The sequence below is a fragment of the Amborella trichopoda genome, chromosome 11, assembly GCF_054954075.1.
Source record: "Amborella trichopoda isolate Santa Cruz 75 chromosome 11, AtrichopodaSantaCruz75HAP2 v2.0, whole genome shotgun sequence".
Classification (NCBI taxonomy): Eukaryota; Viridiplantae; Streptophyta; class Magnoliopsida; order Amborellales; family Amborellaceae; genus Amborella; species Amborella trichopoda.
The window spans coordinates 26,045,715-26,060,379 of NC_142346.1; the positions used below are offsets into that span (position 1 = coordinate 26,045,715).

Genomic DNA, 14,665 nt, shown 5'->3' on the forward strand with positions numbered 1-14,665 from the left:
GCTATGACACGCGTGCTGGTCTTGGCCCTAGCTGATTTTGCTAGAAATTCATTGTAGAGTGCAATGCCTTCGGATCAGGAATTGATGTTGTTTTGATGCAAGAAAGACTTATTACTTTTTATAGTCATGCTCTCCAAAGGAAGAATATGTTGATGTCTACCTACGAAAATGAGATCTTAGCTCTTGTCTTGGCAGTTAAAAAAAGGCGGCCTTATTTGCTAGGCAGTCAATTCATTGTACGCACAGACCAGTAAATCTTTAAGCATCAGTTGGCTCAAAAAATTACAACAATTGCTTAGCAAATGTAGCTTTACAACCTGATGGGATTTGATTTTGTTGTTGAATACAAAAGAGGAAATGAAAATACAGTTGTTGACACCCACTCAAGGAGAAACAAAAAGGAAGATAATTTATGAGAGTCTGGTGTTATCTCGGCCACAACCTAACTGGGTTTTCAAGTCACTACCTAACTGGAGAAACAAAAGGTGGCTTTACAAACCAATTCATCTCTCCAACAGCTGGGTACAGTTGGTTAAGGAAGGAAAATTCGTGTGCCCATGGAGATTTCAAGGTAATATCTTTTTTTTCAAAGATAAGATTTACCTAGCAGAAGACTCACTTTTCATTGCAGATATAATTGAGCAATTCCACAGTAGCACGCATGAAGGTTTCCTTAAAACTCTCCACCTAATCGAATCTAACTTCTACTGGAAAGGACTGAAAAAGAGAATTAAAGAGTTTATTAAAAACTGTTATATTTGCCAACGACACAAAGTAGAGCAGCTCGCACCAACAGGCCTTCTACAACCACTCCCTATAGTAAGGCAAGTATGGGAGGATATAGCCATGGACTTCATCGATGGGTTGCCACTTTCTAAAGGTAAATCCACCAGTTTCATTGTTGTAGACCGGCTCTCAAAATATACGCATTTCATTGCAATTTCTCATCCATACATTGCTGCTGAGGTCGCTCAAGTCTTCTTCGATCACATTTTTCGATTGCATGTGATACCTCGTTCTATTGTATGTGACAAGGACCCAACTTTCATCAGCGCATTTTGGAAATCGCTATTTCAGTTAAATGGCACATCCTTTAACTTCAGTTCTGCTTACCACCCCCAAACGGATCGTCAAAACGAGGTCGTAAATCACACATTGGAAATATATCTCCGATGTTTCACAAGCTCTCAGCCTAAGAATTGGGTTGTCGTTAACATGAGTAGAATTTTGCTATAACACAAGTTGGCATGCAACGACTGGTTGAACAACCTTCAAAGTGGTGTATGAGCAGCCTCCTCTCTCTCTTAGCTTATGTCTGAATAATAGCTAAGGTTGCAGACGTAGAGCAAGAGCTGATGGAGAGAGATGCAGCTATCAAAGAAATCCGTGAGAAAATCAGGGAAGCCCAAGCAAGAATGAAAAACGTTTATGACTCCAAGCATAGAGAAAGGGAATTTTCAGTCGGAGATATGGTGTATTTGAAGTTGCAGCCGTATAGGCAACTGTCTGTGTCCATGAGAAAGAACTTTAAATTATCTGCAAGGTATTATGGTCTTTTCAAGGTTCTACAACTCATAAGGGCAGTGGCTTATAAATTAGAATTTCCGATTGGTTCAAACATTCATCTAGCATTCCAAGTTTCTCTCATAAAGAAAAAGATTGGAGATAATTATAGTGTTCAACCACAGTTACCTATGGTAAGTATTGATGAGGATAAGATCGTTCCAACACCACAAGTTGTTCTTGATCGGTGGGTTTGGAGGAAGAAGTAAAAAGTTTTGATCCATTGGCAAGGCTCGTCACCAGCTGACGCAACTTGGGAAGATAGGGAGATGATCAAAGAACAATTTCCAGATATCACCATTGAGGACAAAGGTGAAATTTAAGGGGGAGGGAGATGTTACAACCACGAAAAATCTTCCTTGTTGATAGGCCTTTTTTGTTATATATTATTATCTGATAATAAATTTTTTGTTTTCTGTCTAGTTTGAATTATGCAGAGTTGTTATTAGTTTTCCTAATTTGATGGATTTTACCTATTATCTTGGAATGTAACCGTTGCCATACAACCTATTTAAGAGCCTTGAGAACAATAAAATAGTACGTGGATTATTACCTTTACACTTTTGTGTCAATCTTGGTGGTACAGATTCCCTCAAAGTAACCTAGTGGAGGTGCAGACTCCCTCAAAGTAACCTACGGCATTCTTATTTCTCTTGGGCCAGCATTTAGACTCAAGATAGAGAGAGGAAAGCAAACAAAATATAGCTTGGTTGTGCCATTTGTCATTTGCTCTTACTGAAGCATATAATCTTTTTACTTTTGATACAACCAATTGGATCAAAATAAAAGTTCATAAATTTTAAATTTTAAAGGGGAAGAGATTATGATATTCTCTTAATCCCAATAAGCAATCCCAAAGAAGAAAACAATTGAATTTGCACCTTAAAACAGATCAAAAGGAGTAGATGAGATTTCTGCCTTTAAAAACTCAAAATCAATTTATTTTGGACAATGAAAAAGCCATATACAAAATTTTGGATAAAGAAAGATATCACTCTAAAGCCTAGATCTAAAAATTACTTTCTATGGTGCATTTTCAAAAAAATTGTTTTTCTTTTTCTGTTTTTATATTGCTCAAGTGAATATTATTTAAGAAGTGAGATCCAACAAATGCCCCAAACATGATTTTTTAAGGTGGGTTTTATTATATTATAATAAATGATTGCACGAAATCACTCCCTTGAGTGTGTGTGCACAGGCACATGTAAGGTTCTAGGATACATCACACTAATAGTAAATAGAGAATTTCCCACTCTAAAATTTTTTATAGCAAAAGGCAAACAAAAGTTTTTTAAAAAAAAACATTTAACAACAAAAGGCCGTTACCAATATAAAACTTACATTAAAAATAACTTGTTTTAAATTTTTGAAATGTTATATTTGTAATTTTAAATTACTCTTAAATTTCAATAAAGTCAAAGAAATTTTTTAAATTCAAAATTATTCGAGGGATTTCAAAAGGACCAAAACAGGAAGTATCCTCAACATCAATTTAAAGCACGAAACAATTCCCACTCTCGACCACCTATTTAATAGAGGGACCTGGTTTATATGTGGCCAAGCCCACATATGTCGAAATGCGGGCCTCATAGTAAATCTATTTTTTAGATGGATTAAAGACTTAATTTTTAAGGACATGTAATCTCTTACATGAAGATCAGGAATATGAAAAAATAAATAAATTTTAAAAATTAGAAATAATAATTCTAGAAAGAAAACATTTGGACCACTAGTTTCTATTGTTTTTAGATGAAACACCTACTTGCATCCATTTTTTAAGATGGATGCTTTATACTTTTTGGACCGCATATGTAGAAATGCAGTCCAGCCAGCATGAAACATTTTTTCTTAATAGAGGGGACCAAATCTTTTGAAATTGATTACAAAGTGAAACCAAGAAAAAAAAATTGTCACAAACATCCCACTAGGAATTTTGCAGGAAAGCAAATATACAATTTGGTACAATGCTCGACAAATACCCAAAATGGTACCCATTTATATTCATTGCAATTTAAAATGCGCGCCTAGATCCAATATTCTCAGAAATAGCAATACCCCTTTTTCAAAAAATAAGCTATAACCATGTCTTTTTAAATTTAATTATTATTTAATTATAGGTAGGATTTATAAGGTATCGATGCTAAACCACCGAAGCAAAGGTCACCTCCAATTCCTACCATAGTTCAGGTGCCAGAAACTTCCATGGTCACATGAAAATTTATCCTCACTTATGAAATTTAAAATTGTAAATATGATGCATATTGTAAGCGAAAAGTTTATATAAAGCCGAGGATCTGAATAATCAAATTAGAGCCTACCTCAAAAATTTTACTAGAAGAGGTTGTTTTGATGCCCAAACATCCTCAAATTGATCACTTGACATCAAGATGTATGGACAAGAGAAAAAAATGGATTTTAAGCTTTGAAAATAGTATATTTTGAATCGTATTTTTGGAACGTCAATTTTCAAGATTTTCAAGTTTTCATAAATCTTTCAATCTACACTAGTTTTGAAGCTTTAAACTTTTAAGATAAATAAAGATGAAAATATATTTTAAGGCTATCACAAAGATTTTCACTATAAGGTAGGCTCTAATTTGATTGTTTAGAGCCTAGGCTCTATACAAATTGCACCCTATTTATAAACACGCTTTAAAATCTTAAAAATGAACATTCCAAATAATGTATTACAAAATACACTATTTCTAGGGACTGAAACCCATTTTTATATCTATACAGCTTAAGTTTGAAGTAACCACTTGGGTGGTTTTTAGTCTCAGAACAACCATTTTCAGTGGATATTTTGAGAAGTGCCTTATTTTTATTGTAATATAAAAGATTGTATACTATTATACTGTTTATTTTTTGTATATGCAAGTCACACTCAGTTTTAAACATTAGATGTGAAATTCAATAAATGAAATTGTCACAACATTTAATAAATTGTACTTTAGACTTTGTACCCAAACAATGACGCATCCTCAACCACCCAATTTCAAATCTAACAGGCAATATGATTGTGACCTCTTTATATCAAAAGTAAATAGTCTCATTGTATATCCATAGTATAAAGTGTCATTATAAATTTTTTCCTTCAGCATTTCCTAAATCTCCCCCTTGTTATTTATGACAACCATTTCAGTTTCATAGTAGTAATGCCTCGCGCTTGTTGGAGCCAGAAGAACATATGGGAAAGTATATAATGAGACCATTTACCTTTGGTACAAGATGGTTATAATTAATGTTGACCATTGGATGTGAAATTGAGTGGCTGCATTTGTCGCATTGACTAAGCTCAAAGTTCAAAATAAGTTTTCTTGAACTTTGTGACACACCCAAGCTATCAGATTTCACATCAAATGGTTGTAAGTAATTGTGAGATGGAGAGAGATTGAGGAAAGCGTCGCACATTGAATCACAGAGGGTTGGGCAAAGCAGAAATGTGCAACCAAAGTTTTATGTGATCACCACATACCAATAAAGCTGAGGGAGAAGTTCTATAGGACAGTTGTAAGACCTATCTAGCTTTATGGGGCAGAATGTTTGACGGACAATAAACAACATATCATAAGATGAGTATAGCGGAGATGAGGATGTTATGATGAATGAGTGACAACCAAGAAGGGATAGAATTCGAAATGAATACATTCAGAAAAACTTAAGTGTGGCTCCAATAGGTAATAAGATTAGAGGAAGTAAACTTAGATTGGATGGCCATGTGCAACACAAACCCCAATATATTACCGATTATGTAGTGCAAGTTGGTTCAAGTGGAAGGCTCAAAAAGGGCAAGAGGACATGGCTAGAAGTAGTGAGAAAAGATATGGGAACTCAAACCTCACTGACAGTATGGCCTTGATAGAGCAGAACGGCAGACTAGAATTCACATAGCCAACTCCAAATAGTTGGTAAAAGACACTAATGATGATGATCCACCTCCCCATTTAACTCCATTGTTAGCCCTACACAAATATGTCTGATTGAAAGAAGACCAGAATTGCCCACTTCCCCGATCCCAAACTAACTCAGGCAATTCCAAGTCCGATGAAATGCACACAGTTGACTCATGAGATGGAGAAGGTGAGGAAAGATGCCACGGAAAACAACAATCTCTATTTTAACAAAAAAAAAAAAGGACATTCTACCATTGCTTTTAGTACTTGAATTTTATTTGTTTGTACTAAAATGTTTTATTTGAAATACTCCCAAGTCTCTCATATGCTTTTTGGTTGGGAACTTGAAATTGAGTAACAGAGTTATAAATTATTGCAAAACAGCAGGTGAATGGAAATTTGGGACTTCATGGCCAGAACTTGACAATGGCAAATGAAACCCATTCAACCCAAGATTATCTTATGATTTTTAATCCAAGTTCCTCTTCTAGGATTAGAAGTTTCCAATAGATTTCTTATCCTGCAATATAGACTTCTCTTCCTATACTGCAGATTCTACATTTCCTTTCAAAAGAATGAATATGATTATTCCTAACAAAAAAAAAGAAAAAAATAAAGCAAAGGATACCACATAGGGCCTATGTTTGGCATATGAACACACCATCCATGCCTAGGTGAACGCCACCACCCATCATTCAGTGAATACCTCAGACTATGTAAACATATTACCATGCATCCACTGCAAGTATGGCATAATAACATTGAAAAATATTGCTCAAGAAAAATAGTTCTTCCAACATATCAAACAAACCAAGTTGCTCTACATTATTAAAAACTCATTTTGAGAACGAAAAGAAGCTAACACTTGACAGCTATCTACAGATTCCTTACTGTCAATTTTTTTTGCAGTTTTGGCACAAGAAACTACTTAACAGCGTGCCAAGATATCCAAAGAGTTGAGACCCCTCTATTCCTCATCTTCTGTTTCCTTGTCATCCTCATTCGCTTCTCTGTAGTGCCACCCCTCCTCTTCACCATTGTCACAATCCTCTTCTTTCACCTCACTATGTTCTTCATCAACAAAGCCTTTGCTGGTATGGGGCTTTGCTACTGGATTTCTGTTAAGAATGACTGTGCCCATACCTTTCCTCTGTGTAGTTTTAGCAGGTGGGGTTTTCGAAGCCAACTTCACTTTACTTCATTTTGTACTGTTTCCATTACCGCTCTTCAATGCATTATATGCATCAGGGTCACTCCCTTCATCTACTTCATTTTCAGCATTGACATTATGCTTTCCATTCTCTTCTGAATTATGGCCAGGGTGCTTTCTCTTGAGATGGAGATTGAGCTTGTACTTGTGAATGTAGGACTTATCACATCCTTCATATGGGCAATTGTAGGGGCAATCAGAAGATGCAGAACCACAAACTAGAGCTGGAGTCTTGGGTGTGTTATGAGGCTTCTCAGCTTGTGGAGTAAGCTTAACATCAGTGGACAGGTTCTGCATGATATTTAAAATCATAAAACATAAACTAACAATAAGCATATGCTATTGCTACCAAAGAAGAAAATAAATAGGAATAAGCACAAGATATCAGTGGATTACTGCTGAGTCAATCCAACTCTGAGGCTATGGTTAGTCTGTATGCATTAAGAGTATAGGGTGGAACCAGGAGTGCTTGCTTGAAAGTGAGTTTGGTGGTAAATGACTGGAAGACCCTTACATTAGAAATCTCCCAATATCTTTTACTGAGATGGAAAATGTATGCCACAACTGCTGGAGATGGGATTTTGACTTTCATTTAAACCCATGGATCCGGATCTTTAGAAAGGAAAGAAACCCAACTTCTGAAAGCTGCATCGAATAGTAGATTTTTGGTGACTTGCTGCTTGGCAAACATGATGTAGGGTTAGAAATGGGATTGCGCATTGAAGCTCGCAGAAATATTTCTTTGGAAAACTCCACAAGGCACTATGGCTTGGATACTCAACAAGCAAAATCTCAAGTGATTTGAATTAGTGCACTAAATCAGTTGAATCTATCTAAAAATAGGCATGACACAAACAACCTGAAAGTTGATCCTATTGAATGGATCAAATGACATATGGATCGCTTTTAGAAATACTGGCCAGTTAAAATCGGAACTGGCTGGTTAGACCGCAGCCGCTAGCGTCCTGAGTCCATTTAGGGGCGGTTTTAGGGTTCTAAGGACCTAGGGTATCACCCCATAAAATGTCCTGACCAAACCTAGCCAGTTAGGGGTCGAACCAGCCGTATTTTTTTCTAACCATTAGTTTAGATGTAACCAGACTAGTTTTTGTTAAAACGGCATTTTTTTGGCAAGAAAGGGGGCAAAATGACATAATGGCCGTTGTTTGAAATGGAGCACGTTATTTGCAGCAGGACCCGTGAATCAAATTTCTTTGCTTTTTATATTCGATTTCCTTGCCATTTTTTGGCCTTTTTGGTGCTTTAGTGCTGTAAACCATTATTGATTGTCTATAAAACAACAAAATTTGAATCAGAGATAAAAAAAAACAATAGTTCTTGTGGATTGAAGTAGCGAATTTTCTCACCTTTTAAAATTTCCACCATTTCATCAATTTCTTCTTGAATCGGTAACGATTATTCATGAAATGTGATGGTTTTGAATCATAGTCGAATTGATTATCATATCATTGTTTCAATTTGTTCAAAAAACAATATATAGGGAGTTGATTTTGGCCCGAAAATTTGCTCGAAGAGCCTGTGTTCGAGCTGCTCGAAGAACCCTAATTCGATCTGTTATTTCGTATTTCATCTTCAATAGGTAACGAATATTGATGATAGTTCAGGGTTTTGAATTATAGTTGAATTGGTTAGCATATACCTGATTCAATTTGTTCAAAGAATAATGTATTGGGGGTTGATTTTTACCCGAAAAGTTTCATGAAGAACCTGTGTTCGAGCTACTTGAAGAACCCTTGTTCATCCGCCCTTTCATCAATTACATCTTCAATACGTAAAAGTTCTGGATGGAAATTGGGGGTTTTGAATCATAATCAAATTGCTTACCATATACATGTTTCAATTTGTTCAAAAAGCAAGATATTGCGGATTGATTTTGGCCTAAAAATTTAATGCTCGAAGAACTTGTGTTCAATCAAAAAAATAGATTTTGGATCAATTTACTGGTCTTTTCTTATCAAATTGATCATGGATTTTGATCATCAAGGCTTCATCTTTCATACAAAATAGGTATGTCGATTTATAATCGGGTAAATGTTTTTATATGAATTTATTTCTTGGTCGATGTCATAAAAATTACATAGGTCTAAATTTTCTGTGATTTTTAAAGTAAATAAAAATACCAAATATTTTTTTATTAGATTTGGTGAGTTTGAAAGATGATGGAAGCCATTACAAAGCTTATGTGCTGAATTTGTTCGATTTTCTAAACATTGAGGATAGTTTTTTGCTTGAAATGTTGCTTGATTTTAGGGTCTTTTGAGAAACTAATCTTTCAAGAAAAAAATTAATTTTACTTAATATTATTAAGTTAATAAATTTATTTTTTATGATGAATATGGGAAGTGTCTTTCTATTTTGCTTATCAAAATTATTGTTTTTTATAAAATTATGTTTTTATGATAAAAATATGTTTTTTTTATGAATATGACAAAAAAAATCGATTCTTCTTTTTTAAATGTTAAATTTTTTTCTAACAAACAAAAAAGAATAATGATCCTATGGAACACTGCCGCACCTTGTAGCATAGGACCCTTAACGCTCACAGTCAGATCTACATCTCAATCTTGATCAGAAATGGTTTCACCGGCTAACCCCTTCCTAAAACCGGCCATGGCGGGTCATTTGTGTCTCAAAACCTCCCTTTCTCTTGCTGCTCTTAGTCCTCGCCCCTTTTTCTCTCCCTCTCCCTAGCCCACTGGTTTCCTCGCTCTCTCCCATCTTGCTCAGTCTTTAGAATTTCCTTCTGTCCAAGCGGCCCCGAGATAATTTTGGAGGACAAAAAGAGACGATGCTGCGAAAAACACCTGTTTCTCTCTCACAAGGTCACAAGGTCACAAGGTCACAGAGAAAGGCTAAAGAACAAAAAACAGGTATGCTATATCTCTGTATTTCTCAATCTCTCTATCTATAATCGCTCTCTATATTTGTATCTATATATCTCACTTTTATTGGGGGTAGGTATTTCTCAATCTCTCTCAGTATTTCTCAATCTCTCTATATTTGTATCTATATTTCTTGTTTTTATTGGGGGTAGGTATTTCTGTATGGTATCTCTCAATCTCTAAATCTCTCTCTATAAAATTGTATCTTTGTATCTCATTTTTATTGGGGCAGTGTTTCTCAATCTCTCTTTGTATTTCTCAGTCTCTCTCTCTAGGGAATTTTAGGGCCTTTTCAGTAGAGTTTTCATCATCTGATGCAAAAAGAAGGTTAGAGATGGTTGGAGAAGAAGATTGTGGTCTCTGTGGGTGTGGAGGAGGTGAAAAAGGGCACCACTTCTAGTTTTCAATGGATCAAAGATCGCTATAGCAAAACCAACTGCCCCAATAAATAGAGTGGAGTCTTGGGCCACCCCATTTTCTCAATCATTTGTTTATTTAATGGATCATCATCTTTTCATATGATTAGAGAGCATTGGATTTTTATTTTTTTTTGTGTAAATGGGTGGTTCTGTCTCTTTGGATTGTTTTGTTTTTGCTTTTCATTTACATGGTCATTTCTCTTTCTTTTTATTGCTTTCTTAGGTGAAATTTTTGGTTCTCTTTTAGCTTTTCTTGTTTCTCTGTTATGTGAGAGACTGTTGTTTTCTTTATCCTTTTCTGTAAAAAAATTTTGCTTCTTTTATGTGAGAGACTGTTGTCTCTCCAATCAAACCCAGTAAACTCAAAAATCAAGTATGTCTTTGAACATTAACTATTGTCTCATTTCCATTTTTCATGTTTATTTAGGGTTTTTTAGCTTATTAATAATGCCATTTCCATTTTTCATGCCTGTACTTTGTTTGGCTGCATATGATTTCCAGTTCAAAAAAAAATATCGCAGTAGTGTTTACTCTGAATTATTTGAGTTGCAGCGAATCACTTAGAAAAAACACAAAAAAATTCAAAATGAGCTTGTATTTGAATTATTTGGGGGTTGGTTTTTTGTTATTTACAATTATTTATGCCTATTTGCAACAAAAAGGGAAAAAAAAATGAAAATCATTGTTTTATTTCCATAACAATTATTTTGTGATTTAAACAGTAAATCATCAAGTAATTTTTTTATGTGACTGATTACTTAAGCACTATTGATTGCAAATTGGAACTTTCTCTATGAAAATTTACTATTACGGTGGTATTCTCTATCAAAAGTTATGGTTTCTTTGTTCAGATTGACTTTATAGTGGAATTCTCAGTTGCTTTGTTTGCTATTGTTAAGACTCTAAATTTTCGTGGATTTGAATATCTTATTGCAATTTTTTTAAGAGCATGACTAGTTTTGTAATTTGATGAATTACTATTTTTTTAAGACCATAGTATGGTTGTGTCCTTGATTTTGTAGTATGATGAATTACTTATGAGTGGGAGAGCCAAAATGCATTTGGAGTTTCATCCTTCTCTTTCAATCATTTTTCACATATTTGTTTAGGTGTTAGATCTTTCTTGTTTTAATATGTAATTGAGGTGATTAATTTTTTGTATTTTTTTGGTTGTGTAACGTTTGTTGAGGTTTGGCTTTTGGTTTCTCTGTCTCTCTCTTGATGTATGGCAAATGCCTTTTCTTATGTATTCAAGTGTGTGATATCTGCAGGTAAGTTCTGAGGTCAACAAAGAAGAGTCTTAGAGGTAAATACTCAATATACACCTGGCTAAAGAAGATTTTAAGTACTACTAGTGTCATCAAGAGAGAGAACTACAAGAAAATATGCACTGGCTCAATATGGTTTAGAAGACTATTGTAGAATATTTGGATATTTTGTTGTCAAGTTTCACTCGATCGGTGGATGAGAAAGCAATTGGGCATTGTTTTAGCGCAAGTTGCAGCTTTGGAGGAGAAGATTGAAGCCATTTTAACTGACTTCGAGCTCATATTCTCATTGTCATCTTTCTTTTCTTTGCTTGTATTGTGTGTTGTGAATAACTGTTGTATGTCCTATACAACTTCCAAATATTAATGAAATGGGAATGTTTTGCCACTTGTTTGCTTACTAACACTACTTCGTTTTTTTTTTCCAAATATTAAGTGCTCATTGTCAATGACTTCGGTCCAATCGAGAATGTCCAATGACAATATGTAGAGAGAGAGACCGTCCACACTCATGATACTTGAGAGTGGAGGCCAAGATATACACATCTAATTTCAACATGTAATTCTCATTCTCTATGGTTTTTCTACAGACTGGTATCGCAACACCAAAAATATTGCTACTGCTTTTTACAAGTGTTAAGCAGCCCACAAAGAGGTTGCCCTATACAAAAACCCGCAAAAGGGCTAAAAAAATGTTTTACATCCAAAATACAAATAAAAAGTTTAAATATAAAAAATAGGGGACCATATGCTTAAATACGTGCTAAAAAAAATCCCATGTTTGTTGTCTTGTGTTGCTCCTCTTTATGGAGAACATCGGATGCTACGCTGGGCTCTCCCAATGAGTAATTCCATAAGAAAAGTGGGACTCATCCACAAGGGTCGGAACAAAATGTTGTAGTTGCATCAAACTGCATGTCAATAGCAAAAAATAATCACCAAGCAATATATAATAGGTTATCACTAAGAGGTTCTAAATGTCATGGCCAAAATAAATCATAGATATATACAAAAGAAATGATCATATGAAACAAAATATATTTAACTAGCTTGCATGTATGTCATTGGGAAGAGTACCATAATAGTAAAAGCTTACCTAAAAGGCACCATTATAATCTTAAATCTAGCATTTGAGGACTGACATGTGGTCATGGCATCTATCGCTGAAATCTATAAAGTTAGAAAAAAAAAACTTGTCATACATGTCGTGAGAGTAAGAAAAATAGTAGATAAATAGAGTATAAGGTAATCAATATTTTATCCCTGCAAGGTGCGAATCAATACTTTTTGACAATGACTAAGTGCATGAATTATGTTCTACTTTATTGCACATATGACATGTTCTTCCACGACTTCTTTTCTGATGGTGCTTTAATTCTTATGATTGAAGGGCAGCCCTTTGTTACTGCCAGTAATGGGTTTTGCAATATAATATCACTTGTTGAACAATCTAGATTTATTTCACTTGTTGTCGTAGCTACTCCCATGTTACTTTCTTGCCCATAGTGCAAATTTGTGTTGCATTTTCATTACTTTCCTCATGGATAGCTCTTTGCCTCAATTCTTGAAATCCTAACAACACCATATAAAAAAAATGTGTAGCTGTAGCCCCAATCTTTGCAATGTAATTGCTTCGCGATTTAAATAGTTGAATCGTGAGAATAGAGAATCCATAGAATTTCCCATCACTCCTTTTTTATGCTCACTTAAAAAGCCCATTTCTTGGCATTCCTTATCCATCGCCTCAAAATGTATTCAGATGGGATTTCTTGAACATGCTCACGGTGCAAAATGGCTAACATATTCTACAAAGGTACTTAGAAAACTTTAAACAATTTATAGCTACAAGTTGCTTCAGTTTTAGAGACATCAAATATAACTATATATTCTTTGCTATTTTTTTCATATGCGGTCAACTTGTATATGTTAATTGACCCATCCTCCTCAATTTTATTTACCACAATTGATATCACTTCATCCAGTTCCTTTTGAAACTTAACGAACATTGCCCTGGTATAAGCATCTACTGCTTATTTCTCTATAGGTAGTCTTGTGTTCAAAATTGGTGTAGAATAAGAAGTGAGTTGATCTAAATAGAATTCGTCGTTGCACCGGCGATCATGGGCTTCTTCATATTTAAGAACAAATTCTTGCAGGGTAGTTTATGAGTTAAAAAACCTATGAAAAAAATAGTTCATGCTTTCACTTCGCTGGGTAGTAGAGCAATTTGCAAAGAATGTACCACGCAAGTAGACTAGTATCCATTGATGTCAAATATCATATAATGATGCTAACCATTATTTTCCATTGATGTCGAATATCATATAATGATTCTAACCAATTATAATGATGCTAACCACCTTAAGCTCATACTTATCAATAAGCAATCCCCATGAACTCTCGAACTCTTCAATTGTTTCGGTCCAAGTAATACAATTGAGGAACTCCCTTACAAAAGTAGGATGTTTTGCACAAATGCTACCCAACTTCTCATTGACCTTGTTTAAGATGTGCCATTTGCAAAATTTGTGGACAGTGTTCGGGAATATATGAGCAATAGCTCCTTGCATGGCCTTGTCTTGGTTGGTAATTATTGTAATTGGATGTTTGCCATGCATGGCTAAAAGCCATGTCTCAAATAGCCAAACAAATGACGATTCGGTTTCATCTCCTAAAAGTACACACCCAAATAAGGTAGAATTTGTGTGGTGGTTAATTTCAGTAAAAGGGGCATAAGGCATTTTAAACCTATTAGTCTTATAGGTTGTATAAATAATGAATACATCCCCAAAACATTGATATGCATTCCTTGACCTAGCATCAACCCAAAAAATATTTGCTAAATGACCATCGTCAGTTACATCTATTGCATAAAAGAAGGATTTTCACTTTGCATGCGCTTTCAATAATTTCAGAGCAATTGAGCATCATAGTCAAGGGTTTTCCTTTTAAGCTTTCTAAACTCATTTCTACAATCACGATCCATTAAACCTAAATAACAGTATCCACCAGATTCTACTCTAAAGACATTCATAATCTTATTAATAGGAATCTCGGCTTTATGAAAAGTATCTATAATACTTCTCTTACATTCAAAAACATCCCGATGTGATAGGAGACAACGACCTTATTTGGGCTCACAAATTCATGATTGTGGTCTCTCTCAAACCATTTAACAATCCCCTTATCAATGTCTTTTTTACATATTTTCATCATTGCTTTGCAACCAACTCTTGTGTCTGGTACCTTTCGAGTAGGTTTTTCAATATCAACTTTCATTGAATGAAATCCTTCTCTTAAACATAAAAATCTACGAGAGCGCACGACTCTGTCATGTTGTGTTTTTTTTGTATTTCCCATGCGCATGCTAAATCCCATTCGCTTTGCATATTCATTATATAATAATTTT

The 14,665-nt window shown here is 34.7% G+C and overlaps 2 protein-coding genes, 1 long non-coding RNA gene and 1 pseudogene across 3 annotated transcripts; 2 read left to right on the forward strand and 2 right to left on the reverse strand.

Moving 5' to 3' along the window:
- The first annotated feature begins 1,355 nt into the window (after positions 1 to 1,355).
- On the forward strand, positions 1,356 to 1,772 carry LOC148779818 (uncharacterized). The gene has a single exon (XM_088850615.1). It carries the CDS (start codon positions 1,356 to 1,358, stop codon positions 1,770 to 1,772), a length of 417 nt encoding a protein of 138 aa, XP_088706741.1.
- A 4,455-nt stretch (positions 1,773 to 6,227) lies between these two features.
- Positions 6,228 to 7,702, reverse strand: LOC110006511 (hypothetical protein). The gene is made up of 2 exons (XM_020662212.2): positions 7,181 to 7,702; positions 6,228 to 6,957 (listed from the first exon to the last, which is right to left on the reverse strand). The coding sequence occupies exons 1-2, from the start codon at positions 7,256 to 7,258 to the stop codon at positions 6,655 to 6,657; spliced, it is 381 nt and encodes a 126-aa protein (XP_020517871.1). The 5' UTR covers positions 7,259 to 7,702; the 3' UTR covers positions 6,228 to 6,654.
- LOC110006517 (uncharacterized) lies at positions 7,644 to 11,644 on the forward strand. The gene is made up of 2 exons (XR_002279547.2): positions 7,644 to 9,557; positions 11,260 to 11,644. It is a non-coding gene; the product is annotated as an uncharacterized LOC110006517 (long non-coding RNA).
- Positions 11,645 to 13,418: 1,774 nt separating this feature from the next.
- Positions 13,419 to 13,997, reverse strand: LOC148779819 (protein FAR1-RELATED SEQUENCE 5 pseudogene; annotated as a pseudogene).
- Between the last annotated feature and the right edge of the window lie 668 nt (positions 13,998 to 14,665).